The 14,813-nt window shown below is 52.5% G+C and overlaps 1 protein-coding gene across 1 annotated transcript; it reads right to left on the bottom strand.

Annotated features, from left to right (window-relative positions):
• Positions 1-4,611: 4,611 nt before the first annotated feature.
• On the bottom strand, positions 4,612-14,269 carry LOC308562826 (protein Daple-like; the record flags this gene model as incomplete). Its single annotated transcript, XM_081149258.1, has 5 exons — positions 4,612-4,667; positions 8,506-8,595; positions 10,445-10,614; positions 12,097-12,283; positions 14,139-14,269. The coding sequence occupies 5 exons, from the start codon at positions 14,267-14,269 to the stop codon at positions 4,646-4,648; spliced, it is 600 nt and encodes a 199-aa protein (XP_081005384.1). The 3' UTR covers positions 4,612-4,645.
• Between the last annotated feature and the right edge of the window lie 544 nt (positions 14,270-14,813).

The following is a 14,813-nucleotide window of genomic DNA, read 5'->3' on the forward strand; positions in this document are numbered from 1 at the left end:
TGGCCAAATGCAAGGAGCGCTTCCTAAGGATCCATTGCTGTGCATAGACATGTGTATGTGCATGTGTAGGTGCATGTGAATATGTATGCATGTGTACCTGTGTACGTACGTATGCATACATGTAAATACATTCCCTCCTGTGCCACTGGCTGGTTGAGAAACATTTGGCTGGGTGCTTCCCAGGGTCCGTCCGACCTTTTCTAATATTCTCACGTGACTGTTCTGCCCAGGGTGAGCCCCTCCTGTCCCACAGCTGACCCCAAATCTCCCTCCAGGCAAACCTCAGCCCTGAGCTGTGGGCATGAATACCCAGCTGTTGCTTGGATATTTCCCACCCACCAGGTCGCACACCTCCCAGGCCAGTGCAGAGTGGGGGGGCCCTGGAGCTCAGCAGAGTCATGATTTGGGGGCCCCCTCAGCAACAGGACCCGTGATACTGCTCAGGGGACCATCACCTGGGCTTGGCTGGGTGTGTGAGCAAGATGTCAGGGTTGGAACCAGCTGATGCAGTAATGGATAGGACACAGTGGGAGAGAGGGATGCCAAACATGGTCTGAATGGAAGGGGACAGATGTGATGAGATGAGGGACACAGCGGCTTGGGTGGAGGGAGGATGGTGAACCTCGATTCTGAGTTGGAGGTGTCTTTGGGACATCCAAGCTGGAAACAGATCTGGAGATTCCCGAGGAGAGGCTGGGGCTAGCTAGAGGTATTGGAATCTTCTGGGAAGACTGCAATTAAAGCTCTGGGTGTGAGCCCGGCTGGCACGGTCAGTGCTTGGGCTTTGACCTATGAACCAGGTGTTCAGGGTTCAGTTCCCATCAGGGCACATGCCCCGGTTGTGGGCTCAATCCCAGAAGGGGGCGTGTAGCAGGCAGCCGATCAATGACTCTCTCGTCAATGATGGATCTATGTCTCTCTCCCTCGCTCTTCCTCTCTCTGAAATCAATAAAAAACATCGATTGTTTAAAAGCGGTGGGCTTATTTGAGCTTGTCTGGGGTTGGAGGGGGGTGAGAGAGTGCAGGGTTCACCCCGAGGTGAGCCATGTAGGAACCCTAGACCACAAAGGGATGGGTGTAGCTCCTGTGGAGGCTGAGGGAGGGGAATGTTCAGAAAGGAAGGTCACCCGGGGTGAACGCCTGACAGGCGTCATGGGGCTGAGAGGTTGTGTGAGGCAGGCAGAGCAGTTGACAAGCCCCTGCCAAAACGCGAGTCAGGCCAGGGGGGATGTCACCTAGGACAAGAGCAGTTAGTTAAGATGACGTGGCAGGTTCCAGCCCATTCTCAGGATCAGGTGACATATAAAACTTGGGAAGTGGGGACAGGAGGGGTCAAGCCTCTACCACAGGCTCCTGTGCTTGACAGCTGCTGTCCTTGGATTAAGGAGGGAGCCCTGAGGAGCTGGGGGCGGGGAGGAAGCCTGCAGTCCAGACAGGGGGCGTAATAGGCAGCCCACTTCAGGCCTGCAGCTCAGGAGAGGTCAGTGCTGGGGAGGAGGGTGGGGTCAGCCCTGAGGGGGGCATGGAGGGAGATGCCTCAAAGGGGAACTCAGGAGTGAGCACAGGAGCTTCCATGAGGGTTTGTGGGAGGAATGACTGACTGAGGGACTGGCAAGTGTGAGCACTGGAGAGCTGTCCCACAGGGGAGAGAACCACGAGCCAGAGGCTGAGAGCTCCAAGGAGTGACTGGCCAGGGTCAGATCCTGCAAAAGCCAAGGGCCCAGGACACACAGCCTGCAGGTGCCGCTGCTCAGTTTGGCTCTAAGCATTGCGGGTGGCAGCTCCCACTGAGTGGTCGGCTAGGACAGGCTGCAGAACCTGGGGAACAGGGGACAGGAGGCTCGAGGACACACTTGTACAGAAGAGGTTTCGTGGGAAGGCAGGGCCATGGAGGCAGGAGCTGCACAGAAAACCATTAGAAGACTGGGTCAGGTGGGGACACTTCCATGCCTCCTTCCTGCTCCCTCTCTCACCTTCCAGCCTCTAGTCTGAGGCCTCCAAGATCTAAACTCCAGATCGGGCTCTTCCTAGTCCAGTAGCCTTGGAAAAATCCAAAGGATCGCTGTAGGCTGAGCTCCTTTGTGATCTAAATCCCACATCAAAATGGGATTCAACTTATACAAACTTAACATAAATACAGGTCTGGAAAAAGCTGCTGCATGATGAAGAGGAACCAGGCTTTCCCAGTCTCTGACCTCGTGGCAAAGGGAGCTGTGGATTCCAGGGGGCGGGAGACTGGGGGGCTGATGCAGGGAACCCCGAGAGCCCGGCGCTCTTCAAGGCTGCCAGGGAGGAGCGGTGAAGAAAACTAGGACTCAATTCTACTCCGGCTCATTTTATTGCAACCCCATCCCCGTGTCCAGAATCAATGGCTATTGAATACACATGCAAAGCACTCCTAAAATCGACCACGTGAACATGCCCATTTCTTTACCAGTATATGAACTCAAAAGGGAAAAATCTTTATAAGACCAAAATCAACAGGTTTAGTACATCCAGGAAGAGCATCTTTAGTAAACAACAGGAAAGAAAATGCGTCAGGAACCAGGCCAAATACACAGAACAGGACGTGAGACTCCCAATGGCCACGATGACTCCCAAGGGAACATCAATATAGGGTGACCCCAAAAAGGTAGACAGACATGAGACTCCTGATGGAACATAAACATAGGGTATTTCCAAAATGGTATACACATGGCAGATTATTGATAGAACACAAATATAGGTGTCCCCAAAATGGTACACACACGGGAGATTCATGATAGAACTTAAATATAGGTGTTCCCAAAACCGTACACACAGGGGAGATTCACGGTGGAACATATGTATTGGGTGTCACCACAAACGTACACACAGGCTAGACTTCCAATGGAACATAAATTTAGGTGTCCCCAAAAAGGTACCAATAGGGGAGATACCCGATAGAAAATAAATATAAGAAGGTGTCAACCGAACGGTACACAAGGGAAGACTCCTGATGGAACATCAATACAGGGGTCCCCAAAGAGGTACACACAGGTGAGACTTCTGGTGGTACATATATATTGGGTGGCCCCAAAAAGGGACACAAGGGGAGATTCCTGATGGAACACAAATACAGGGGGTTCCCAAAAAGGTACACAGAGGTGAGATTCTTGTTGTAACAAATACTGGGCTTCCCCAAAAAGCTACACAGAGGGGAGACTCCTGATGGAACATAAATATAGGGTTTTTCCAAAAAGGTACACACATGGGAGATTCGTGATAGAACATAAATATAGGTGTCCCCAAAAACCTACACACAGGGGAGATTATCGATGGAACGTATGTTTTGGGTGTCACCACACAGGTACACACAGGGTAGACTTCCAATGGAACATAAATTTAGGTGTCCCCAAACAGGTACCAATAGGGGGGGAGATACCCAACAGAACATAAATATAAGAAGGTGTCAACTGAAAGGCACACAAGGGAAGACTCCTGATGGAACATTTATACAGGGGTCCCCAAAAAGGTACACACAGGTGAGAATTCTGATGGAACGTAAATATTGGGTGGCCCCAAAAAGGGACACAAGGGGAGATTCCTGATGGAACATAAATACAGGGTGTTCCCCAAAAGTTACACACATTTTCACAGCTGATAACTCTTATTTTCACTCTCTTCAGGTTTAAGGAATTTGAAGCAATGGGTGAAGTCACACTAAGTTTTGAACAAAGAAAATGTATCCACTGGACTCTTTATGGGGATACGGAAAAGAAAGTTTACGGTACAAAACCAACAACACTTGGGAACTGAGGGCAGCTCCTGAAAGACAAGGCGCACAGATTCCCACAGAACAGGGTGATCCCTGAGGTTTGCGTTTCCTTTGCTGTGCATCAGCTCCGGCCTGGGCGCTCCAGAGACAGAAGGAAAGGAATCGCAAACGTCAGGAACCACTTTGTTTGGCGTTTGTGCGCTTTGTCTTTCCACAGCTGCCCCCGATTCATTGACTGTTGCCGGGTTTGAGCCGTAAGCTTGATATTTTATGTATCCCCATAAGAGAGTTTAGTGGATAATTTTTCATTGTTCAAAGCTGAGTCTGGCTTCACCCATTATTCCAAACTTGTTAAACCTGAAAAGGAGTGAAAACTAAGGGAGTTATCAGCTGTGAAAATTTATGTACATTTTTGGGAGACACCCTGTAGATCACCCTCAAAATACATGCATTTCACCCTCAATACATGCATTGTACAAACCTATGTAATAGATTAAAGGAAATGCGGTTACTATTACAAGGAGTTATTCCTAAAGCATGTCAACATCTCACCCACGATGGGGACACTGGGGACCTACACCCACTCCCAAATCAGGCGTGTACCTCATCTCAGACACACTCCCCTCAACACACTATGTACACTTGCTGGGGTCTGCCCAGAGACAGGCTCTGGGGAGGCTGGGTCTGCCTCAGGGGGTGCTGGGTGGGGCCTCGCCTCAGCAGGTCTCAAGCTGGGCTTCACACACGCCCTGGCTTCAGCAGCTTCCCCTCGGAGGTGCTGACAGCCATCTCCATGGCGGGGCCGCAGAGCTGGTGGGTATCCTGGTCCCTTCTTTTCTGGTAGGGGGTCCTGGCTAAGATCTGATGGTTCGGGCATCATTGCCTTTCCTCAACAGGTAATTCAGCAGGTCATCCTGGTAGGTGGAATATCCTACAGAGAAGAGAGGAAGAAGGGAGAGGCGAGGGTGAGGGCCACGATGGTCCTCAGAGAGCCCTCTCCCGGTCAAGACGTCCCCTGTGCAGGCCACTTGGCCAGGACTGAAGTTTCCTGCTCCTGTTGGGCCTTTCACAGCCTAGCTGGGCCCCATGACACACCCGGCCCGTGCTTGAGATGGTGAGGCCGAGGCCCCACATGGGTCAGGGAGAAAAGCCAGGCGTCCGTCACTCAGGCAGCTCCCTAACTTCACCAGCAGGAAAACAGACCCAGAGGGAGATGCCGTTTCCAAAAACACATCCACTGGATGGGAGGGTCGGGGCTGGGAGCCTGGGCACAGCCAAAGGTTTCCATCTGTCCTCATTCCCACCAAGCTCAGTGGGAGGCAGAGACCGGCTGGGCACATTATCCTCTCTTCCTTCCCAGGCCACCAGCTCAGACCTGGTGACGGCTTCATCTTAGGCCACAAGAAACAGAAATGACGCCAGCAGTTCCTATATGCCAGACTGACCTCACTCGAAACCCTCACTGACACCTACACCTTTCTTTTGATCTGACAAGGGGGATGTAGGAACAACGAGGTGGGCCACCAAGGGTAACTCAAGACTGTGCAGGGGACAGCCACCCCACCATTGTTCCCTTTAAGCCACTGCCCTGGCACAGCAGCTGTGCTGGGCCGGCCATCCCCTGTCCAGGAAACCACTGTCCTTTCCCACCATGCTGGCAGCAGGCCTAGGCCCCCAGACCGAAGTCTGACCCTGCTCTGGAACCTGCAGCCCTCTGCCAGCACCTCACAGCCTGGAGGAGCCTAGTGGACGTGTCCCCTGAGGCGGATGGACACCATGAGGAGAGGAAGGAGTGCATGCAGAGGAGGCAGGGGTCACCCGCACATGGAGTCAGACCCCAGGCAGCTAGACATTTGAGGGACCGTCAGTCTGCGGGACAGCTCAGCAGCCCGACACACACCTACACCTGCCAACAATGCCTGACCCAGGATTCCGACATCTGGACCCACAACTAGACACACAGTCATCCCCAAAGGCAAAAAAAATCAACCTTCTCAGTGACAAGTGTGGGGAAACACCCTCCCGGCTGCCGTGTACCTGCATGCCAGTGTCCACCACAGCCCTCGGGTCTGAGGGTGAGAGCGGCTACAGGGAGGGGGACACTGCCCTGGCCGAGGGCAGGCTGCCCCTTCCAGGCCTGCAGACCTCCCCTCCTGGCCCATTCCTCTAGCACATACAGTATCCGGTCCCTGTTCCCGGGATCATCAGTGTCCATCCCGCTGCACACTAACAACTGTGGGACAGGGACGTGTTTTCGTGGTCCGTGCTCACACTGAGCTGCACTGAGAACCGGGGACACACCCGGAGATGCTCTGCTTCCCGCCCCGCCAAGCCGTCTGCTCCGGATTCACCGGGTCCACAGGGCACCCAGGTCCCAAGTGCTGGCGCGGGCCACAAACAGCAGCAGCTGGAAAACACCAGTTGGCAAGGGCCTCTGGGGTGAGCCACAAATACTTGGTTTTTCTGAAGGCACAGAAACAGGACCTGCTTTCCACAGTGACGTACAGGTCAGAGCCACCCACGGCCTTGCTCACAGCCTTGCTGAAGACCCTGCGTATGTCCATTAGGTATTTAATGCACCGGGATCTCCCTATAGAAATGGCTTCTTCTAGGCCTGACAGCTACAAGGAAACCCAAACAGAGGCTATGGTGCTTCTCCGTGCTGGCTGTGTGGACATCAGCTCTGGAGATTTGTGTCCCTCTCACCACAGACACGATCTGCGAGGCTTCTCATGCTTAAGTGACTACATTGTTCTGGGAAAAAACTAACACAACACTGCCTGGGTTTGCATTTTCTACTTGATTGGTAACATACCTAAGGAGGCGGAGGTGTGTGCACGGAGCATGCCCCCTCAGGCTCCTACACACTCGTGTGCACATCCAACACTCCTTCTGGCTGGTTCTACCTTCCCAGGAAGGAGACCGGAAATCCCACCCTTTACTACCCACCTACAGCCAGGTCGCCCTCTTACCTTTCCTGGGAGCCTGCTGTGGGCGTACTGGTCTTTCACCACTGGGAGCAGCATGGGATGGGCTCCCGGGGATCCAGTGGACAGGCACCTACAATCGATACCTCTCCTTTTCTCGATCCCCTTTTATTCGTTTTAAAAAGGTTGAGGATCCATTTGGGTCCAATCCAGCGTTTTTTCCTAGTTTGAAGGAGATTTTTAGGGCACAGTTACACTCACTGCCCCCTCCAGCATGTTTCGGGTGCCCTACCGTGACCTGGGATTTCCATCACTTGCCTGTGAAGTTGGCCATTAACTTGGGGATCAGAATTCGGCTTCTTTTTGCCATCACCACAATCACTGGATCTGGGGTTCAGGAGGTAAAACAGAATTTGCAGTTAACGTGCACAGACTCGGGGATGGTAGAAGTGTCGGTCTTGGCAGAAGCCCACACTAGCCTTCGGGGAAACAACTTCAAATACCGCCCTCAGCCCTTGGCTCTCTGCCGAGCACAGGAAGCGGTGCTGTGCGAACCTAACCTATGCTTCCTAGAAAGTTCAGATGAAAATGCCATTTTCAGGAAAAGCCAGGGACCTTCTCATTTTCTGCTAGAGTCAATAATGAGTGAAATAGGCTGGGATACTCTGCCATTCCCGGCACTGGGGAATCTGGGTGAGGGGAAGAGGGCAGGGCAGAGTGGGTCGTTTGAATGAAAAACAGTGAGGCCTGGTCACTGTGGCTCCGTGCTTAGAGTGTCAGCCTGAGCAGCAGGGTTGCAGGTTCGATTCCCAGTCAAGGTTTAATCCCCAGCCCCAGTTAGGGCACATGCAGGAGGCAACCAATCAATGTGTCTCTCTCATATCCATCTCTCCCTCTGTCTCTCTCTCTGTCTCTCACACACACACCCCTGCCTCTTTCCTTCCCTTCTACTTTCTATAAATCTCAATGCGACAAATATCCTCAGGTGAGCATTAAAAAAATAAATAAAATGCATAAAAACAGCGAATTGAAAGGGTAAGTAGTATGTGGTATCCGAGCAGAAATGGAGGCATTCTAACCTAACAGAAGAACCCCATCTGGGTTCTAATCTTGCCTCTGCCCTGAAACAGCACTGTGCTTACACAAATCACTCCAGTTCCTCATGGGTGACTCAATTCCTCTCAACAGAAGGGGCAGAGGGAGCTTCTGAAATGTTGTGGTTCTGTGATTTGAACAGAGAAGCCTTGCAGGATTCATGGGGATGTGACTTCAAGGCTGGGCTGGGGCAGGATAGCCTGAAGGGCCAGCTCCTGGGGCTCAGGCCCGGGACTAGGGGAAGCCCTGCTGAAGGGGACTTAGCCAGCCCACAACTGCAGCTGCTGCTCTCTGGAGAAGGAAAGTGGTTCTGCAAGTGCCTTGGGGTCCAGTGACTCCAGAGGAATTTCGCCTGTGTTTGAAGACCATGGGTGCTGGTCTAGGTGTCTGATCCAAGCTTCCTTCCCAAGACAGAAGCATGGCTTCCTATGTCCTGAAATCTTCAGGCAAAACCTGACCCTCCTGCTTTAATGGCTCTAAAACCAGACTCTCTGTGCCCTTACACAGGCTCATGGCCAGCTGTCATTTGCCATCCCTCATTGGATAACCCTGAGTCCAGAGGGCAGGACTGAAAGAAACTCTAAATTCTGTCCGTACTGGGAGGGACCTGCACACAGATGACCTGCTCAACAGTGGAAGACACAGGCCCACCAACGGGCCCCTGCTCCAGGTGGCTACAGCCTTCCCTCCTCCTGAGAGAACAAGCTCTCTGTTCTCTTTCAGTCACTGAAGCTTAAGGCAACTCACTTCTTTGGAGCAGGATGAGAGCGCTTGAGCGGAGCTTTGGATTTTTCTTCCAGGTTGTCATTTTCACTCTGAAAGTCACTTAAGTCGTCTCTAAAAACAGAGGAGAAAGGAAAAACAAACTCGTTTTTTAAATGTAACATGTAACTTGTCCCTTCAGCCCAGCCCAGAAGGGCCGGTGGTTTTCTGGGATTCAGACATCACGGTGCTCACGAACATCGTGGTCCCTCAGGTGGGAATGTGTGAACACAAGCATTGGATGTGGGTCCGGGAACACTAACACCTCAAGGAGACCTGCTGAAGCACCTAGGACCAGGCTGTACATCATCTCAGGAGAGCAAACTCTGGTCCATCTGAAACTCAAGCCCAGAAACCCCAAGGAATTTCCGGCCAGGCCAATTCAGGACGGGAGGCTCTCGGGGTCAGACACAGGGCTAGGCTGGCTCCTGGGGGGCAAACTAACAAGACCCCCAGTGGTGAGGAGACACCTGCCTTCAGCGTGTTAGATGGGCATCAAGGTTTCAAAGTCACTTGAGCAAAGTCAGACCTCTGACCTCCACCCATTCCAATGTTGGTTTTGATAACACTTGCAGGGAAGCAAACTCTAAGCCTTTCAGGGCCCAGACAGAGAAAATCAGGAGCAAAGCTGGCCTGGAAGGACCAGAGGGAGTGGCCGGGCCTGGGGCTGCTGAGCGCATGGTGTCGTGGGGAACCGCACCGGGCCCTGCACACGGGGGGCTGCTGGCGAGGGGGCGGAACTTCTGATTGTTTTCCCAAAGGACCCAGAAACCCAGGTTGTGAAGCAAAATCTCTTAATTTCTAATTGTTGGAAATCAGTTCACATTTTGAAAACCACAAAAAGGACCACAGAGAAACTCTTGAACCTCGGCCTCCAGAGGGCACCCCGACCTTGAGGAAAGGGCGCCTGGCCTTCCTGTGACAGGGGCCTGCTTCTGTTCTCTCCTGGCCCCTGGGGGTGTGCTGGGTGCTCTCCATACAATGCTGCCCAGGGGGCCCGCTGGCTCCTGTCCTGTCGCTGCCTCTCACAGTGGGTGTGGCCTTGACAGCTTGATCCCTGGTTTCCTTGCTTGGCAATGAGTCCTCTGGATCCAGGCAGCTGCTCAGGCCCCTTGGCCATGAAACTGCCGAGGTCCCACCTAAACCGAGGGCTTTTGCGGGAGTTCACCGTGAAGTGGGGACCCAGGCAAAGTGCTAGCTTGCCAACCAGTAAGGCCCCAACCACCGCCCCTGCTCTATTCCCAGTCCCGTCAGCTCAACATCTTTGATTCTAGACTTTGTGATTCTGCCCCCACAGCCGTGCTGCTTGGCCTTATGCTAGGGTGCTTTCCTGTCTGCATGTGCCCCCTCGTCCTATGCCAGCAGCAGAACCCAACTCCCAGCCCCATGCCTCCATCTATGCCTCCAGGGAGCCCCTCAACATCCGTGTGCTATGCATGTAGCTCCGCTCACATCCCATCTCCCCTACTAGTCCCTGCTGACCAGGGAACTGGTGCTCTGCACCTCGAGGGGCCTCCGCCCAAGTCCGGACCCTGTAGATATTGGCAGAGGGAGGGCAACCACGCGCACAACAACCCACTCTCCAAGACAAAAAAGCTCAGCCTTTGACCTGAATTCTTTCCCTGAGGACTTCTCTTTACCACTATCATATTTTTTTCAGTGAAGTTCATTCCAAAGGCAGATCAAGAAGTGTCTGGCAGTGGGCACTGTCTTTGAAAAGCAAACAAAGGCCAACCACCCTGCTTGCAGAAATCTAGAACCACCCCAGGGAAAATGAGAGGACATGCTGGTAAGGTGGCCTGTCCCCTCGCCCTGGGGACACGAATGTTCCCCAGGGCTTCTCTCCCCGGAATGTTGGGCTCTAGGCTGCAGCTGGAAGCCAGGACCCTTTGTGGACAGGCGTCAGCCATCCCACACCCCTTACAGGGAATCCTCCTGCTCCTTGACGTTCCAGCACTGATCTTGGTAACACAAGTTCTGCTCTAGAAGCATCAGCTGGTCATGGTCCAAATTCTGGATCCGCTCCAACATCTCAACCCGGCCCGCAAGGTGGTAATTGGCTTCCTCCATGTTGCCCTTGAGTCGAGACAGCACCTAAAACACAGATGGACAAGGTCTCAACCACCCCAAGCCCTGCGATTCCACTGCTTCGAATCTAATTCCAAAGGAAGAAAAAGGCGACGGGCACACAGATGGCCACTGCGTTATTATCTAGACCAGTCGGAGTGACCAATACTGCCAATGTCATGGGGACGGCCAAGCCTTCTGTCACTGCTCCGTCCGATCAGGCAGCCACTGGCCACATGTGCCCACTGGGCACTGATAACTAGCCAGTCTGAGCTGAGTCGTGCCATAGGTACAAAATAGACAACAGATTCCGAGGAATTAATAACCATTTTTAAAAATATGATATATCTCATTAATTAGCCTGCTTCCTGGTGTGGCTCTGTGGCTGAGCATCGACCCATGAACCAGGACGTCACTAGGTCCATTCCTGCTAAGGACATGTGCCCAAGATGCGGGCTGGATCCCCAGTAGGGAGCCTGCAGGAGGCAGCTGGCCCAAGTTTCTCCATCATCAGAGATGTCTCTGTCTCTCCCTCTCCCTTTTATTCTCCCTGTCAAAAGAATCAATAAAAATATTTTTTTTCAAATAACTCATAAAATCTATCATTAAAATTAATCCCACCTCTTTCCTTTTACTGTTTTAATGTGGCTACTAGAAAATTTTGTATTACGTGGGGCGGCCTGCATTATATTCCTATTGGACACCTCTGCTTTACATGAGGGTTGGCACTTTTTCTGTCAAGGGTGAGATGGTGACTGTTTTAGGCTTTCCAGCAGGATGGTGGTCTCTGTGGCAACTATTCAACTCTGTTATTACAGCAGGCAAGTAGCCAGAGATAAAATGGACATGCATGGGTGTGGCTGTGTTAAAAAAGAGACAAAAAAACAAGTTTACTTGTGGACACAGACATCTAAGGTTCCTATTTCACTTGCCACCAAATATTCTTCTTCTCGTGACTTCCCCAACCTTTCAAAACTGTAAAAGGTATTATTGGTTCACAGACATACAAAAAGAGGCAGTGAGTGGGGGGCTGGATCTGAACTTGGGGCTGAGGTGGACCAAGTCCTGCTCTAGGATATCATCGCGGTTGGTGCAGCAGGACAGTCAAAAGCTCCGGCTTCAATCAAACTGGGTCCCAAGGCACCACTTAAGAAGGACAAGGACAGGAGCCCCGCTCACGAGGTCATCGTGAGAACTGAGTGAGAGGACCCCGGGGAGCACAGGGCAGAGTGCACAGCAGCAGGAGGGACATGAACAGGACTCGGCTGTTTCCACGCACCGCCCGACCCTGCAAAAGCCGAGGTCAGACGAAAGGTGCTTCCTGACACATCCATGACGGTCAGGGTGTTCGTCCCCTTCAAATGCCTCTGGCTTCCCCTCGGCCTCTGGGTGACATTCACATACAGTCTCTGAGCAAGGACGCCAACGAGGACCCATCTGGACCCGGCCCAGCCCAAGGCTCTCAGCCCAGGGAGCACCGCCCGCTGTCCTGGGCCCCCCAGGCCTCACCTCGCACTGTTTGCGCAGCTGGGCCAGAGAGGCGCTGGCTGCCTGGTGCTCCTCCTCCAGCTGGCAGAACCGGGCCTGCCAGTGGTCCGCCTCCACCTGCATCTTGACAAGGGCGCTTCCCAGCTCCGTGCTGCGGGCTTGCAGCTCCTCCTGGTGCCCCTTCACCTGCCGGTGCAGGATGCTCACTCTAGGGGTGGACAGACACAGGGCCAAGGGCTCAGGAACACTCCCAGGCTCTGTCCCGGCTCTGCAACCTTAGCAAAATCACCGCCTCTCGGGGCATCAGCTTTCCCATGTGTACGTGAAGGCTGAACAAAATCAGTAGTTCTCAAACTGTGCCTGTTGGGTTCTATGAGGCTCCCCATGGCCCCCCACTGTGCGCTGGGGGGACAGGACAGGCAGCCTTGGACAAGACTTCAGCAGAGCATCACTGTTAACATCCTTTATACTTATGGCTTTGCTTCCCTGCTTCCTTGGAAAAAAGGCTTCTTCTATTAAAATACTTTCAGAAATCATTGAATAAGAACATTTGCTCTAAAATTCTATGCCTCTGCCCAGCTCTCCTCCTCAATTCCAAGCCCCTTTCTAATTTCAACTCTGGAAGGAAATATAAAATGAGATTCTGGGGTTCTTGTCAATCCACTGAAATGATCGTCATCACCAGAATTACCTGATTGGGTTTCCTAAGAAATATTTATCCCAGAAAGCTCCAATTGCCAGAGGCTCATGGACTCAGTGAGAACACAAATAGGTCTAGCTTGGCCCACACAGTTCTGTTTCTAAAATTAATGAGTATGTCATCATTTAAAAATGTTTAGGTTTCACATCAACATTCAGATGTCTCGCTTCTGAGAAGAAAGTATTCTCAAGAAAACATAACCAGGCGTCCCTGGATCCACCTCCCAGGTCATACCTTCAGTTGCCGTGTGTTCTTTACCAGGGCCTGGTCTTTTACTGACACTCCTTCCCCACGTCCAGGGCCTGCCGGGCCACCACAGGCACCTGACTTTGCAGCCCCCCAGGACCTGCTAAAACAAGGCTGTGGGGAGGAAGGCTTCCTATGGTCACGCCTCTAGGTTGAGACAAGCCCTGGCCTCAAATCCTGACTATGCCACTCAGTAGGAGCACTGAGCTTCAACAAGGGTCTAAATCTCTTTGAGCCTGATTCCTCATGTGTTAAAGAAGTCAGTCAATTCCCATGATCCGCAGTATGTTCTATGGTCACAGGGAAGACGGAATCGGTGTACACTGAACCTGATACCAATGTTCCTGTGAGTCTCAGGCCACACTTTTGGCAACTGATCAAGACATAAAGATGCCTGTGTAACATCCTCACAGCAACAGCCCCGTGACTCCTGCCAGAAGGCGCCTTATCTACCACTTGTGTACCCCCGTGAGGCCCAGCGCAGCCCTGCACACGGGAACACTAGGGAGCACACAGCACGGCACGTGGGGGCCATTTCAAACAGAGAAATCACCACCAAAGAGCACAAAACTAGAAAACCATGGCACCAACTGGGCCACAGGAAGGGCGCTCGTTTACAGCAGGAGAGCTGGAACAAGGCAGGAGTCAAACGCCTCACTGACCGCAGATGCGAAAGTGCACATCAGATGACGTCAGTATCCCGCACTCAGGGACAGTCCACAAAAGGCCACCCGTGCACATATGGGGGTTCCAAGTACATTTCAGCCAGTAGGTGATTCACAAACAGGGAATGCGTGAATGAAAATTGACCTTACCTCCACCACTGGTGTTAGGGGATGAAGGTGCCCGGACCCCATGCCATCATCACGATCGACAGTGTGGGAGGTGAGGCTATCCAAACCCAGACAGTGCACCATCCCAGGTGTCCCTAGTCCTTCCATCCCAGCTACCAGCTGCGGTCCTTTTACCCTATTCCCATCCTGCAGTTAACATGACAAGGTTTGTAAGAATGCATCATTGCCAGGGGACTCTCTTGAGTTTCACTCAGTGGGTGCTGAGTACGTTGGTCTGAATGACATCCTGGCAGATGCCGCAGCATTGGGGTGGTGGCGGTTACCTGTCCAGCTCTTCCCTCAGCTTCTGGTTCTCATTGGTGAGGATGGCGTTGGACCTCTGCTGTTCTTGGAGAGCCTCCCGCTGGGTGTTCAGGAGCTTTTCGAGCTGCTCCACTGCCTCCCTGTGCGCCATCTTGTCTTCCTGCCTGTGGGAGGGAAGACACCTGCTAGGAAGGGACACCCCTGAACACTGCAAAGCCTCCTCTGGGGGGCTGCTCTATGGAGAGCTGAAAGGGAGGGCGATGGGCAGGGAGTGGGCTGGACAGCTGAGAAATCGGAGAATGGCAGTTGGCACAGACATTGGGCTAGCTCTGGGGGATCTCCTCCAGCCACAGAGCCGAGTCCACCTTCCCCCATCCGATGTGTCTCCATAGTCCCTTCAATTCCCTGTCATTCCTGCCCTTCAAAATGACACCACAGCATACACAGCTGAAGTCCACTCTACCAAACACTCTACTTCTGATTACAGCAGTCCCTTTAATATTTCTTGCAACAACATTTGGTGGTGAGAAACTTTTAGCCGTCTTTTTGTCTGGAAAGCCCCTTATTTCACCATCTATTTTGATTGATAGCCTTGCTGGATAAAGTCGTCTTGGTTGCAGATCCTTGCTTTTCACTTCCTTGAATACTTCATGCCATTCCCTTCTGGCCTGTAGAGTGTCTGATGAGAAATCAAC

This window comes from Miniopterus schreibersii (assembly GCF_964146895.1).
Source record: "Miniopterus schreibersii genome assembly, chromosome: 10".
Taxonomy (NCBI): Eukaryota; Metazoa; Chordata; class Mammalia; order Chiroptera; family Miniopteridae; genus Miniopterus; species Miniopterus schreibersii.